The 12,629-nt window shown below is 42.9% G+C and overlaps 1 protein-coding gene across 1 annotated transcript; it reads right to left on the bottom strand.

Moving 5' to 3' along the window:
• Nucleotides 1-1,855: 1,855 nt before the first annotated feature.
• Nucleotides 1,856-6,696, bottom strand: btbd17a (BTB (POZ) domain containing 17a). The gene is made up of 2 exons (XM_085762182.1): nt 6,374-6,696; nt 1,856-2,993 (listed from the first exon to the last, which is right to left on the bottom strand). The coding sequence occupies exons 1-2, from the start codon at nt 6,694-6,696 to the stop codon at nt 1,919-1,921; spliced, it is 1,398 nt and encodes a 465-aa protein (XP_085618308.1). The 3' UTR covers nt 1,856-1,918.
• Nucleotides 6,697-12,629: the final 5,933 nt, after the last annotated feature.

Raw genomic sequence — 12,629 nt, 5'->3', positions numbered from 1 at the left:
GGGTCAAATAGCACCAATATATATATGTAAAAAACAAAACTACAGATTCAACTAGATACAAAGAAAATGTGACAGAAGCAGAAACTTGAGGTTGAAGGAGAACGGCTGCTGATGCATGAAAAGACCAAAACCAAATACTATTTCTGAATATTAAAGGGACAACGAGGAGTTTGTATTTGGTTATAAAAAAAGTCTCATATTAATGTGGATGAATCCGTTACCACTTGTTAATGGGTCAATTTTTCGATAAATATATTGTTTTGTCTTTATCGTTATTTTGTTATCATTATTTAGTGGTCGACTCGTCCAGCATTTCCTAGTTTCCTAGCGAATAACGCCGGATCGGCGTTTATGGACAGAACTACAACGGTATCTGATCGTCTTTGAACCTCCGACTTTCATTCTTGATCAATGAAAACATTCTTGGCAAATGTTTTCGCCTTCGTCCGTCTGTGTGCGGGGAGGCTCATGGGAAATGTAGTGAAAACATTTCGCTTTCTGAAACTCCTCGTTGTCCCTTTAACAGCTCAGAAATATGAAAAAAGAATTTTTATATATATAAAAACACAGAGTGATGTTTCAGAGCAGGTGGAAACTGAAGCTTTTAGAAAACGCCGCTGGAAGAGGAAGAAATGATGTATTTGCTCGGGTCTATTTTCAACGGCGGATGGATCTACATTTGGTGAGTGAAGACAAAGATACTGATAGGCAACATGATGTTTTTGTTTTTGGTCTTTCCACCGCCGGTCGCAGCCTCGTCACACTCGCTCAGCGTGATCGACTCTCGCTCCGGTTTGTTAGTTGCCCAATGAAAACAGCAGGAAGAGGAGACAGACGATCCAGACGTCATCATCACACCTGAGGAGGATCCAGGTCCACGATCACGTGATGTGATAGGAAGCTTCAGAGGGTCGGACTAGGGATGTCACCATTACTTGTTTTCACAATTAATTGCGGTATTAAACGCCACAATTAATTAATCGTAAAGATTCCTAAATATCGTCACTTTCACAAAAATTTGATGTTGGAACCGAATCGCCAGATGTGCGCAAAAATAAAGGTCAATGCACAGATACTGGTCCATTTAAGTAACGTAACATTGAATTGGTAGGAAGTTAAATGTTAGCGTGTCATTTGTAATTAAAGAAAAAAAGCAAAACAAATCAAAAAACGATTAAAATAAACGCAAACATTTGGTATAGATGACAATTCATGACCTGAATATTTCCAACATTTCCCCTGGGGATTAAGAATTGGTCATGTATTAAAGGGATAGTTCGAGATTTGCACCGGTGTCAATGCAAATCGCGCGAGATTTGGACGGACACAGGAAGAGCAACACTGGGAGCTTCCGCTACAAACAAGCTTAAAATATAGACTTATTTAATTTTTTTCGGAACAATTTCTCATGTCGGGGCTTCAATACAAGAGGGACATTACAGACGAGCACTATGGAGGTATTTGGATGTTTTTTGGTGTGTCTTTTTGTTTTACGAAGAAAAGTGGGCTCCGTTGTCAACCGTCATATGGACATGCAGTGCTGCACGGAGCCCCGCTGTAACTCAGAGAAGCCACGGAGGACTCTGAAACTTCTCCCAGACCTTAGTCCACATGAGGGGGAGGAGAGTGAAATTTGAATTTTGGGTGAACTATCCCTTTAATAGATACCTGAAATATTTTGTGTAAACAATGAGTAATGTAATTATATTTTGACTATATTTGATTTTACACATTCATATGTTGTGAAATTAATTAATGCATAATAATCGTGATAATCGTAACACCGTGATTATTTCTCTGACAATAATTGTACCGAGAACATCTATAATCGTGACATCCTTAGTTTGGACTGAGGTGAGGAGGCCACACGGAGAGGAGGAGGAGGAGGAGGAGGAGGAGGAGGAGGAGGAGGAGGAGGTCAGTTCTTGGAGGTGATGAGGCTCTGGTACAGCGGCTTCACCACGATGTGCAGCAGCAGCGAGCTGTCCATCAGGTACTCGGAGGTGCGGCGGTAGAGGTCGGCCTCGGCCAGGAAGTCTCCGTTCTCCTCGGTGCTCTGGTGGAAGTTGTAGACGTGCTTCACCACCGCCTTGCCCCGCTGCTCCGCCATCACCAGCACCGTCTTCTGGAAGTTCACGCCGGCGAAGTCCGCGCTGGACGTGGCCGGCGTGATGATGATGCGCGGCCGCCCGCCCTCGACGCGCGTGGGCTGCATGGCGCCCGTCTCCGTGTACATGGGCCTCATGCTGAGCGGCAGCCAGCGTGGCGAGAACAGCGCGTTCCACGTCACGCGCTTGCTGGCGTCGTGGCCGCTCGGCCCCAGCTGCGTCTGGAAGCTGATGCTGCGGTCGTCGCGCGTGGGGTTGCCGATCACCCACGGCGACCCCCACGCCGCCGAGAGGTAGTTCCTCGGCACGAAGAGGCTGCAGTTCACGTCGAAGTACTTGGCCATGTGCAGCGGCGAGGCCGAGTGGAACTGGTAGGACATGTAGAGGAGGTCGCGCACCGACTCCTGGTAGCGAGCCAGGACCGCCGACTGCGTCTGCAGGCGGAACAGCTCGCGCGGCGGCATCATGGCGTAGCGCACGGCTCGGAGCGCGTTCTCCGCCGTCAGGCCGTCCGGCTCGTTGTGGATGATCCAGGCCTCCAGCGCGGCGAACAGCTCCATCTCGCTCTGCAGCACGAGGTCGGAGCGGCGCAGCAGCGACATGAGCAGCCGGCTGCTGACGCTCGGCCACTCGCCGCTCTGCAGCGCCGACGTCAGGTTCCAGGCCAGGAAGCGCAGGCAGCTGTCGCGCAGCGCCGCGTCGCCCGCCTGCAGCGCGTACTCGTACCAGCCCGCCACGTGGCCCGAGGGCGAGTCGCGCGCCAGGTTCTGGGTCATGTAGTGGGTGACGCCCTGCTGCAGAGCCGCCACCTGGTACTTGGAGGCCAGTTTGTGCAGAGCGACGGCCTGATCCAGACGCAGAGAAACCTCCCCGCAGTACAGATACCTGCAGAGACACAGCACAGGTCAGAGAGCAGCCGCACCGCCGCCAAACATTCAGCCTGTTCACTGCTTCACAGAAGACGTATTCTGCCCCTTTTACACAAATTAAAATAGTTCCCAGGTGTCTTAAAGCAGAAGTAAGCGATCCGGTGGTTTTGGCTAACTTCCTGTCAGCAGATGGAGTTAGCAGTCCCCGCCCTCGTCCCTACGTCACCACATTCACGCGCATCCCTTGGCTGCACACACAGAGAGGACCGCCCCTTTATGCCGTTCTCTCTCCTCATTGGATAAAGGCAGGACTGTTGCTATAGGAACTCTGGGCCCCCTGAAAGAATACTAAAGTGGGCCCCTAGCTACCCCCTGACTTTTCCATTTTTTTTCTTAGTCTACATATCTGTTATAATTTTTTATTTAGCCTACTTTGTTTTGATGCTAATACAGCATTACTATGAGTATTAGTCTGGGTTTTATGCAGAATAAATCAGTCATACAAATATTAGACCACTGGGGTTTTTTGTGGGCCCTACTGGGTGCTGGGCCCCTAGAGTTATCATCACCTTTCTCCCCTATACAACGGCCTTGGATAAGGGTTGTAGGATACAAGGAAAGTTTTCTCCTCCGCTTACAGCAGAGCAGAGTGACTGACAGACCCGTGTTTCAGACCAAACACTCTATAGAAGTGATTGCTGTCGGAAGATATAACTATTTAAGACTTATATTAAAACAAATATATCACTTACTTCTGCTTTAACACAAACATTCCGCTTTCTTCTGCTTTAAAGACGTGTCTGTGACATTCAGTCAAAACCCCCCGAGGATCAAACATCACAGCTCTGTCTCTTCAGAACGGCTGGTTTCAGTGTCTGTCCCTTTAAATGCAAATGAGCCACTGCTCACCAGGCCCCGCCCCCTCTACCTCTACCTGTACTCACATATAGGGGTGGTAATATGCTAATTTAAAAACGAATGACATCGTTGGATGACAACTGAGAGAACAGCTGGTAAAACCACATGGATTTCAACCTCAGGAGATTTTTTTTTGTCAATTCTCACAGAAGGCAAACAGCCAAAGCCTTCAGAAAGTTATATTTCTACAGTATGTCCCCTTTAAAGCTGCAGTCGTCTGTTCCCAGCCACTAGGGGGCAGAAGAACGTCACAACTCTGTGTCAGGAGGTGAGGCCGGACGCGTCTGACAGGAAACCAGGGAAGTTGTAAAAAACCAAAACAATGAGATAAAAGAGGCGGAAAAACACAATAGAGCTGCAGAGTTCAGAGAATAATCACTGTGGACACAATCAACTGATCTACAGATAGTGTGAAAGGACTTTCCTGCTGGGAAAGACTTTTATTTTGAAATTCTGTGAGTTGACAACATGGAGAAGAAGACGGAGGGGCTTGTGTGTAGATCAGACTGTTCACCACAGCTGACCGTCTCTAGGTCCGTCTCATCCAGGGATGGGAATAACGGCGTTATAAAACAACGGTGCTACTTTTTTCAGTAAAGAGTAATCCAAAAAAAAGTTACTGTTTCCCCCGTTATAACGCTGTTACCGTGCTGACAATAAAATGTGCCGTTACTTGGCTCAAAAAGTTCTGTCACAAAATAATACACCCATTAAAGTGTATGTTTTCAGTCCGTCTAGCCAGAAAAATGTTATAAAAAAAGGTAACGCAATAGTTATTATGATAATAATAATAATACATTTTTATGTGTATAGCGCTTTTCGAAATACTCAAAGTTGCTTTACATAGAAAACAAACACGATAAAATAATAAGCTACAGCATGAAGTAGATAGAAATAACACAATAGAAATGAACAACATTTGAGTTACTTTTCTTGGTAATTAGTTACTTTTATAATGTAGTAATTCAGTTACCTTTGGGGGGAAGTAACTAGTAACTATACCTAATTACTTTTTGTACTTTTTTTTAGGGTTATGGTTAGGAGGTTAGGGGGCAAGTCCAAATGAATTTGACATATTTGAGCATTTTACTTTTAAAAGTAAAGCAATAGTTACGTTTTCTGGTAATAAGTTACTTTTATAATGTAGTAATTCAGTTACCTTTGGGGGAAAGTAACTAGTAACTATAACTAATTACTTTTTGTACTTGTTTTAGGGTTGTGGTTAGGAGGTTAGGGGGGCGAGTCCAAATGAATTTGACATATTTGAGCATTTTATTTTTAAAAGTAAAGCAATATTTACGTTTTCTGGTAATTATTTACTTTTATAATGTAGTTATTCAGTTACCATTGGGAGAAGTAACCAGTAACTATAACGAATTACTTTTTGTACTTTTTTAAGGGTTATGGTTAGGGGGCGAGTCCAAGTGAATTTGACATATAATGCAATAGTTAAGTTTTCTGGTAATTAGTTACTTTTATAATGTAGTAATTCAGTTACCTTTAGGGGGAAGTAACTAGTAACTATAACTAATTACTTTTTATACTTTTTTTAGGGTTGTGGTTAGGAGGTTAGGGGGGTGAGTCCAAGTTATTTGACATATTTGAGCATTTTATTTTAAAAAGGAACGCAATAGTTACTTTTCTTGGTAATTAATTGATTTTATAATGTAGTAATTCAGTTACATTTGGGGGAAGTAACTAGTAACTATAACTAATTACTTTTTGTACTTTTTTTTAGGGTTATGGTTAGGAGCTTAGGGGGCAAGTCCAAGTGAATTTGACATATTTGAGCATTTTATTTTAAAAAGTAACGAAATAGTTACTTTTCTTGGTAATTAATTGATTTTATAATGTAGTAATTCAGTTACATTTGGGGGGAAGTAACTATAACTAATTACTTTTTATACTTTTTAAGGGTTATCGTTAGGAGGTTAGGGGGCGAGTCCAAGTGAATTTGACATATTTGAGCATTTTATTTTTTAAAAGTAACGCAATAGTTACTTTTCTTGGTAATTGATTGATTTTATAATGTAGTAATTCAGTTACCTATGGGGGGAAGTAACTATTAACTATAATTACTTATTTTTTGTACTTTTTTAAGGGTTGTGGTTAGGAGGTTAGGGGGGCGAGTCCAAGTGAATTTTACATATAACGCAATAGTTACGTTTTCTGGTAATTAATTGATTTTATAATGTAGTAATTCAGTTACCTTTTGGGGGAAGTAACTAGTAACTGTACCTAATTACTTTTTGTACTTTTTTTTAGGGTCATGGTTAGGAGGTTAGGGGGCAAGTCCAAGTGAATTTGACATATAACGCAATAGTTATGTTTTCTGGTAATTAATTGATTTTATAACTAGTAATTCAGTTACCTTTGGGGGAAAGTAACTATAGGCCAACTAACTTTTTTTTTTTTAAAGTAACGTGCCCAACGTTGGTCTCATCCAGAGGTCATCCTGACCCCGTGACCCTCTCTCACCTGATGAACTTGTCGAACACGCCGGCGCACTCGGAGCTCTCGGTCAGCACCAGCGTGCTGCCGTTGCGGCCGAGCAGCAGCTCCTCGAACACGGGGCTCTGCAGGCTGAGCAGCAGCGTGTGCGCCGCGATCAGCTTCACCTCGTCCGCGCTCGGCGTCTCCACGCGCAGGGACACGTCGCTGCCGTTGCCCTGGAGCAGCAGCGCCTCCAGCCGCTGCACCAGCGTCGGCGAGTGGCTGATGGTGTCAGCGCCGCCGCCGCCGTCCTGGGCTCCGTCCACCCGCAGCGTCCCTGGAGGAAAGGTATCCAAAATGGTGAACATAACTCTTATTATGGGAAAATATCATATACACAAGAATAAATGGAAAAACAGCAAACCCACCATAAACAGTTTTAAAGTGATACACCAACTTTTTTTTTTCCGTGTCTTGCCTCACTCCCGAGTCCATGACCAGCAGATAGACACCATCCTTTCGACTGTGCGTGCAGTAACAAGGGAGATAGAGCCGTATCGCCCGTAATTAGCTTAGCTCAAACACTGGAAGTGTATGGGTAGTGTTAGCCTGCCTCCTACCCGAGCCGGAAATTTCATTTTAGCTCTAAACTCTGTAAATATATCACTTTATCGACATTTCAAACATTTTTAGGTGAGAAAGTAGCCGTTTAGATCAGCAGTGTGTCGTTAATTTGTCTAAATACCAGCTGTTTACAATTTTGTTCGGACGAATTCGGCGCTAACTCAAGCTAGCCGTTGTGACCAACGCACTTCCGGTTACTTTCACAAAATAAAACACCCGTTGCCCTTTACATACAGAAAACCATGACGATAGAATTTGTGCTTTTACTTTGAAATAGGAAGCTAACCTACCCTCGATGTAGCTAGCTTGAACCAAAATAAAGCGTCTTTGCTTGAACCCTCCGTTTTGACCGATCTCGTCCCGTTAGCGGCATTTGACCGCTCAAGATGCCTTACCTTACGAGAGTTTGGTTTTGTTTTGAGACGAAGATCGGTCCATTTAGAGTTGCTGAAGAGTTTCTCTGATGACTTTAGGTGGAGGCAGGCTAACACTACCCATACACTTCCAGCGTTTGAGCTAAGCTAATTAGCGGTGCGCCAGCTCTGCCCGTATCTCCCTTGTTACTGCACGCACAGTCGAAAGGATGGTGTCTATCTGCTGATCATGGACTCGGGAGTGAGGCAACACACGGAAAAAAAAAAAGTTGGTGTATCCCTTTAAACATTAAATTAAAAACTATAGGCCTACATCCCTAAAGGTAGCCTATTATCGGAGGAAAATCTGTCTATAAATGAATTATATGAAATAATGTCAAAGTCTCTTGCTTTTTAAGTTACAATCCTGTGTTCTTTTAACACGCTTAGAGCACTTTTGTTGAAATGTCAACCCCTGTGATTATTTAATTTAATTTAATTTTATCTTGTTAATGTGTTGTAAGTGTGTAGTGTTTCAAATGCAAGTAAATGTTTCCTCAAATGAGTTTTTGTAAATTGATGTGTATTTCAAATTGAAATGAAATTTGAAAAAAGGAGGGAGAGAGAGAGATGGATAGATAGAGATCAGAGTGAAGGAAGTTCCCTGAGTTTCCCAATCGGAGGTCAGATGAGAGTTATTGATCAGGACAAACTGTGGGTCAGTGTCACTCTGATCAGATCTATGTCATCGATCGGTGCAGCTCGTCTGGTTAATGAAGGATTGTGGGTCACGTTTAATTAAAGCGGTTATGGCACATACAGCATCACCCCCCCCCCCCCCCACCCTGCAGGCTTCACTGCTGCTCCTACTGTAACTCATATTATCATATTTAATGCAATTTCTCTTGATAAACACACACACATACACATTTAAATCTCAGTCTGGACTAAAGTCACAGTCATCTGATGATAAAAACTCTTCCTCAGTCTCTATAAGGTTTTTTAATTTGAACATGAAAACCTCAGAAACACTTCTCAGTGTAAACCAGCAGAACAAACACGTTGAACCAAACAGACGTTTAATAACTGAACAGTAAAGACTCTGTTACAATCATTATCATCTTTCTTTTCTCTCTCATTAAGTGTTTGCAATGTGCATGAACCAGAACTTTAAATACTTTAAAATCTGCACTGAGCCGAACAAAGTGATGCGTTTACTGTCATGAGTTAGAAATCCCTCTGTAATTACTGTCATCGCTCTGAAGACGCATCAAAAGCTCATTTTCACACTTTTGCCTCCGGCTTCACTCCACTTCACTCCACTTCACTCCACTCCACTTCACTTCTCTCTCTGTCTCTCTGACTGCAGATTAAACCGAACTCTGGACTCACCTGCAGCAGCTGCGTCCAGCTGCAGACACAGGCCCAGCAGCAGCAGCAGAAACATCCCAGCATGCACCTGCACAGCGTGTTTCTCCATCTCCTCTTCTTCTTCGTCGTCTCCTTCTCTGCGTCCGTCTGCTTCGCTGTGCAGGACGACCGTGTCTCTCTGTCTGTGTGTGTGTGGATGTGGATGTGGGACAGGGGCTTCTCCTCTCCTCTCCTCTGCACACACACACACAAGTTACACACACACACACGTTCACACACTCAGAACTTCATCGATTGGTGGGTGGAAACAGGCCTGGGTTGTTGCCATGGCGACCACTTTGATTCCGACTTTCCTATCCTTGGGTATCAACGGCTGCTGTGTGTGACATTGATCCGCTGCAGAGGCCTCACACTGCAAAAACTCAAAATCTTTCCAAGAATATTTGTCTTATTTCTTGTGAAAATGTCTAATTTCTAGTAAAAACTAAACTCTTTTCGCTTAAAATAAGACTCATCACCTAAAAACGAACTTGTTTTTAGACAGTTTTTACTTCTTTCAAGCAGATTTTCACTTGAAATAAGTAGAAAAATCTGCCAGTGAAACATTTTTTTGTGTGTGTGCTTGTAATAAGAAAGAAAAACTTGCTCCACTATCAGATTTTTCTACTTATTTCAAGTGAAAATCTGCTTGAAAGAAGTAAAAAGTGTCAAAAACAAGCTACTTTTTAATGTGACGAGTCTTATTTTAAGTAGAATGAGATTAGTTTTGACTACAAATGACATTTTGACAAGAAATAAGACAAATATCCGTGGTAAGAGTTTGAGTTTTTGCAGTGCAGAGTCAGACAGATGTGGGAGACTGGGGTGAAACAGATGTTTGGGCTGAGTAAAGAAAAAAAAACTTTTAATTTGGTAGTTTACAGTAGTGTTTATTTATTTATTTAGTGTTTAGTGTTTGTTTTACTTCCTCTCAGTCAGTTATGAGTTATGGACTTGTGCGTCTGTCCGATTAAGCGCTCAGACTCGTGTGTGTCAGTGTGTTCACCGGGTTCAACGCGTGCGTGACACAGCAACACAAGCAATTTATTCACAGCTCCAGGCCACAGCACGCTTCATCAAAGGGGAGAGGGGGGGTCTGTTGGGGGGGTCGATCAATATTTCTCTTAATGATTCTGATTATAATCCTGAACTTTTTTTGTTTCTTTTTGGAAAACATAAAAATGATCAGAAACCAGGATTCAGGCTGCGTTCAGGGAAACTACGACACTTTTTTAACAGTGAAGTTAGTGAAGTCATAGTTGATGATGTTTGTATTGTGTGTCATGATGTCACTGTCGATGACCTCGGCCTGCTGATCGATCGATGATGGTGATCCCTCTGTCCCAGTCTGACTCAAACCTGCTCCTGGAAAAAAAAAAAAGAAATCAGTTTAGCTCGTCTTTGTGTCTCTGAGTGAAAAAGTTTAAAGGGATAGTTCACCCAAAATTCAAATTTTACTCATTATCTACTCACCCTCATGTCGACTAAGGGCGGGGCTAAGCGGGGCTCTGTGCAGCACCATGTCCATATAATGGTTGCGAATGGGCCTCACTTTTCTTCGTCCAAAAAGACACACTAAAAAACATCCAAATACCTCCGTAGTGCTCGTCTGTAATGTCCCTCTTGTATTGAAGACCTGACATGAGAGATTGTTCCGAAAAAAATTAAATAAGTCTATATTTTAAGCTTGTTTGTAGCGGAAGCTCCCAGTGTCTCAGTTCACTGCTCTTCCTGTGTCAATGCAAATCGCGCACCCAGTTCACGGCTCCGCAAATCGCATGAGGTTCCGGCAGAGCAACACTGGGAGCTTCCGCTACAAACAACCTTAAAATATAGACTTATTTAATTTTTTTCGGAACAATTTCTCATGTTGGGGCTTCAATACAAGAGGGACATTACATACGAGCACTATGGAGGTATTTGGATGTTTTTTGGTGTGTCTTTTTAAACTAAGAAAAGTGTGCACCGTTCGCAACCGTCATATGGACATGCACTGCTACGCCGAGACCCCCTGTAACTCAGAGAAGCCACGGAGGACTCTGAAACTTCTCCCAGCCCTTAGTCCACATGAGGGTGAGTAGATAATGAGTGAAATTCCAATTTTGAGTGAACTATCCCTTTAAAGTTTTTCACATTCTGCTCTGTAAAACTCAAAACGTTTCACAGACAGTTTTGTTCAGCAGCAACTTTTGTTCTGTTGATGAAATCGTTTCTGGTTTTATCTTCTTACCTTCGCTTTAGAAAACACGTTGTCGAGTTTGTCAGTTTTTGAAATGTGGAGATTCTCTGGATGATCCACTGAGCTCTCTCTCCTCCATCGTCTGTGCAGCTGCTTTAATGTCTGTATGGATCAATGGAAAAACAGATCGATCAGCCTGATCAGAAACAACTAGGTGAGAAAACATAGAAAACATAGGCTACATCAATTTGTTCTTTGGGGAAACATGACAATCACTGTGACATCCTCAGTGTCCAGAGACAGAGACAGAGAGGAGGCAACAAACCTGAAGAGTTGTAAAATACAACTCAGTGTAAAGACAGTGAAGGTCCACTAGAGGGCGGAGGAGCTGCGTCTGATCATTCAAAGATATAAACACATAATAAAACTATAAAACTCATCATGTTATTAAATACAAAATAACAGGAAAGAGGGATTTTAGAAAACGGAATAAATGAGAAAATAAAGAATGAATAAAACAAGTGATGATTCAGTGCTGTGTTTCCATGGAGGCTTGTTTGAGTCTTAAGTGTGGATCAACTTCCATAAACAGTCTACCCATAATGCATCTTGTTGGCTTCTTTCATTATTAGAGCCTCTTTTCCTGGAAGTCATAAATGTCATTTCAATCTAAGGCCGCCTTGTCTTTAAGGCAGATTCTCTCTTTTAAATGTTTATGGGTTTTTCCTCCGAGATAAAGATAAAGATTTTTAGACAGAAACTCACCAAACTCAGTGAAGACATGAAACAAACAACTGTTTTCACTCAGTAAAGTGGAATTAATGTGTAAAAAAAAGTCTGTGACATAACCAGTTGGTGCAGAGGAGAGAGAGAGAAAATCATCTGTACTGACTCAGGACCAGTTCAGTCAAACATCTGCAGCAGCTGCAGCAGGTTGCAACAGGACAATGAATTCATATTAACATTTAATATTTAGTTTTACAGTCACGTGCATTAGAAGCAGTGAATTCTGGCTAATTAAATGCTTTAAAGCAGAAGTAAGCCGAATATTTGTGTTAATATAAGTCTTAAATAGTTGTATCTTCCGACGGCAATCACTTACATAGAGTGTTTGGTCTGAAACACGGGTCTGTCAGTCACTCTGCTCTGCTCTGAGCCCAGGAGAAAACTTTCCTTGTATCCTACAACCTTTATCCAATGAGGAGAGAGAACGGCATAAAGGGGCAGTCCTCTCTGTGTGTGCAGCCAAGGGATGCGCGTGAATGTGGTGACGTAGGGACGAGGGCGGGGGCTGTTAACTCCATCGGCTGACAGTAAGTTAGACAAAACCACCGGATCGCTTACTTCTGCTTTAACATTTAATATTTAGTTTTACAGTCATGTGCATTAGAAGCAGTTAATTCTGGGTAATAAAAAGCTTGAACTCCGCCTCAAATATGTTTCGAACTTTATTCGCACACTGAAGAACTGAAGAAAAGTCCTAGTTTAACAGATTTTATAGTTTACAGTGTGTGTGTGTGTGTGTGTATGTGTGTGTGCAGAGATCAGGTGACAGTGTGTGTGTGTGTGTGTGGTTCAGCCTCTCAGAGTCTGGGTCTGAGGTTCTGGCTCCGGTCCAGACGGAGGCGACCTGAGAGCAGCTCTGCCTCAGCATCACTTTATCTCTCTGCAGCTGCTCCATTAGCTTCTTCCTCTCTCCTCCTCCTCCTCCTTTCCTCCTCATTTCTTCCTCTGT

The sequence above is a fragment of the Trachurus japonicus genome, chromosome 19, assembly GCF_045865225.1.
Source record: "Trachurus japonicus isolate A0001 chromosome 19, Traja_1.0".
In the NCBI taxonomy this organism is placed as follows: domain Eukaryota; kingdom Metazoa; phylum Chordata; class Actinopteri; order Carangiformes; family Carangidae; genus Trachurus; species Trachurus japonicus.
Note: the sequence above shows the minus strand (reverse complement) of the source record. Positions and strands in the feature narration are given on the sequence as shown.

What these genes read in the sequence shown, in the direction of transcription:
- btbd17a (XM_085762182.1), bottom strand. Translation starts at nt 6,696, where the DNA reads ATGTTCACCATTTTGGATACCTTTCCTCCAGGGACGCTGCGGGTGGAC. An exon ending in GTGTTCGACAAGTTCATCAG is followed by an intron (nt 2,994 to 6,373) that starts GTGAGAGAGGGT and finishes GTGTCTCTGCAG; the next exon opens with GTATCTGTACTGCGGGGAGG.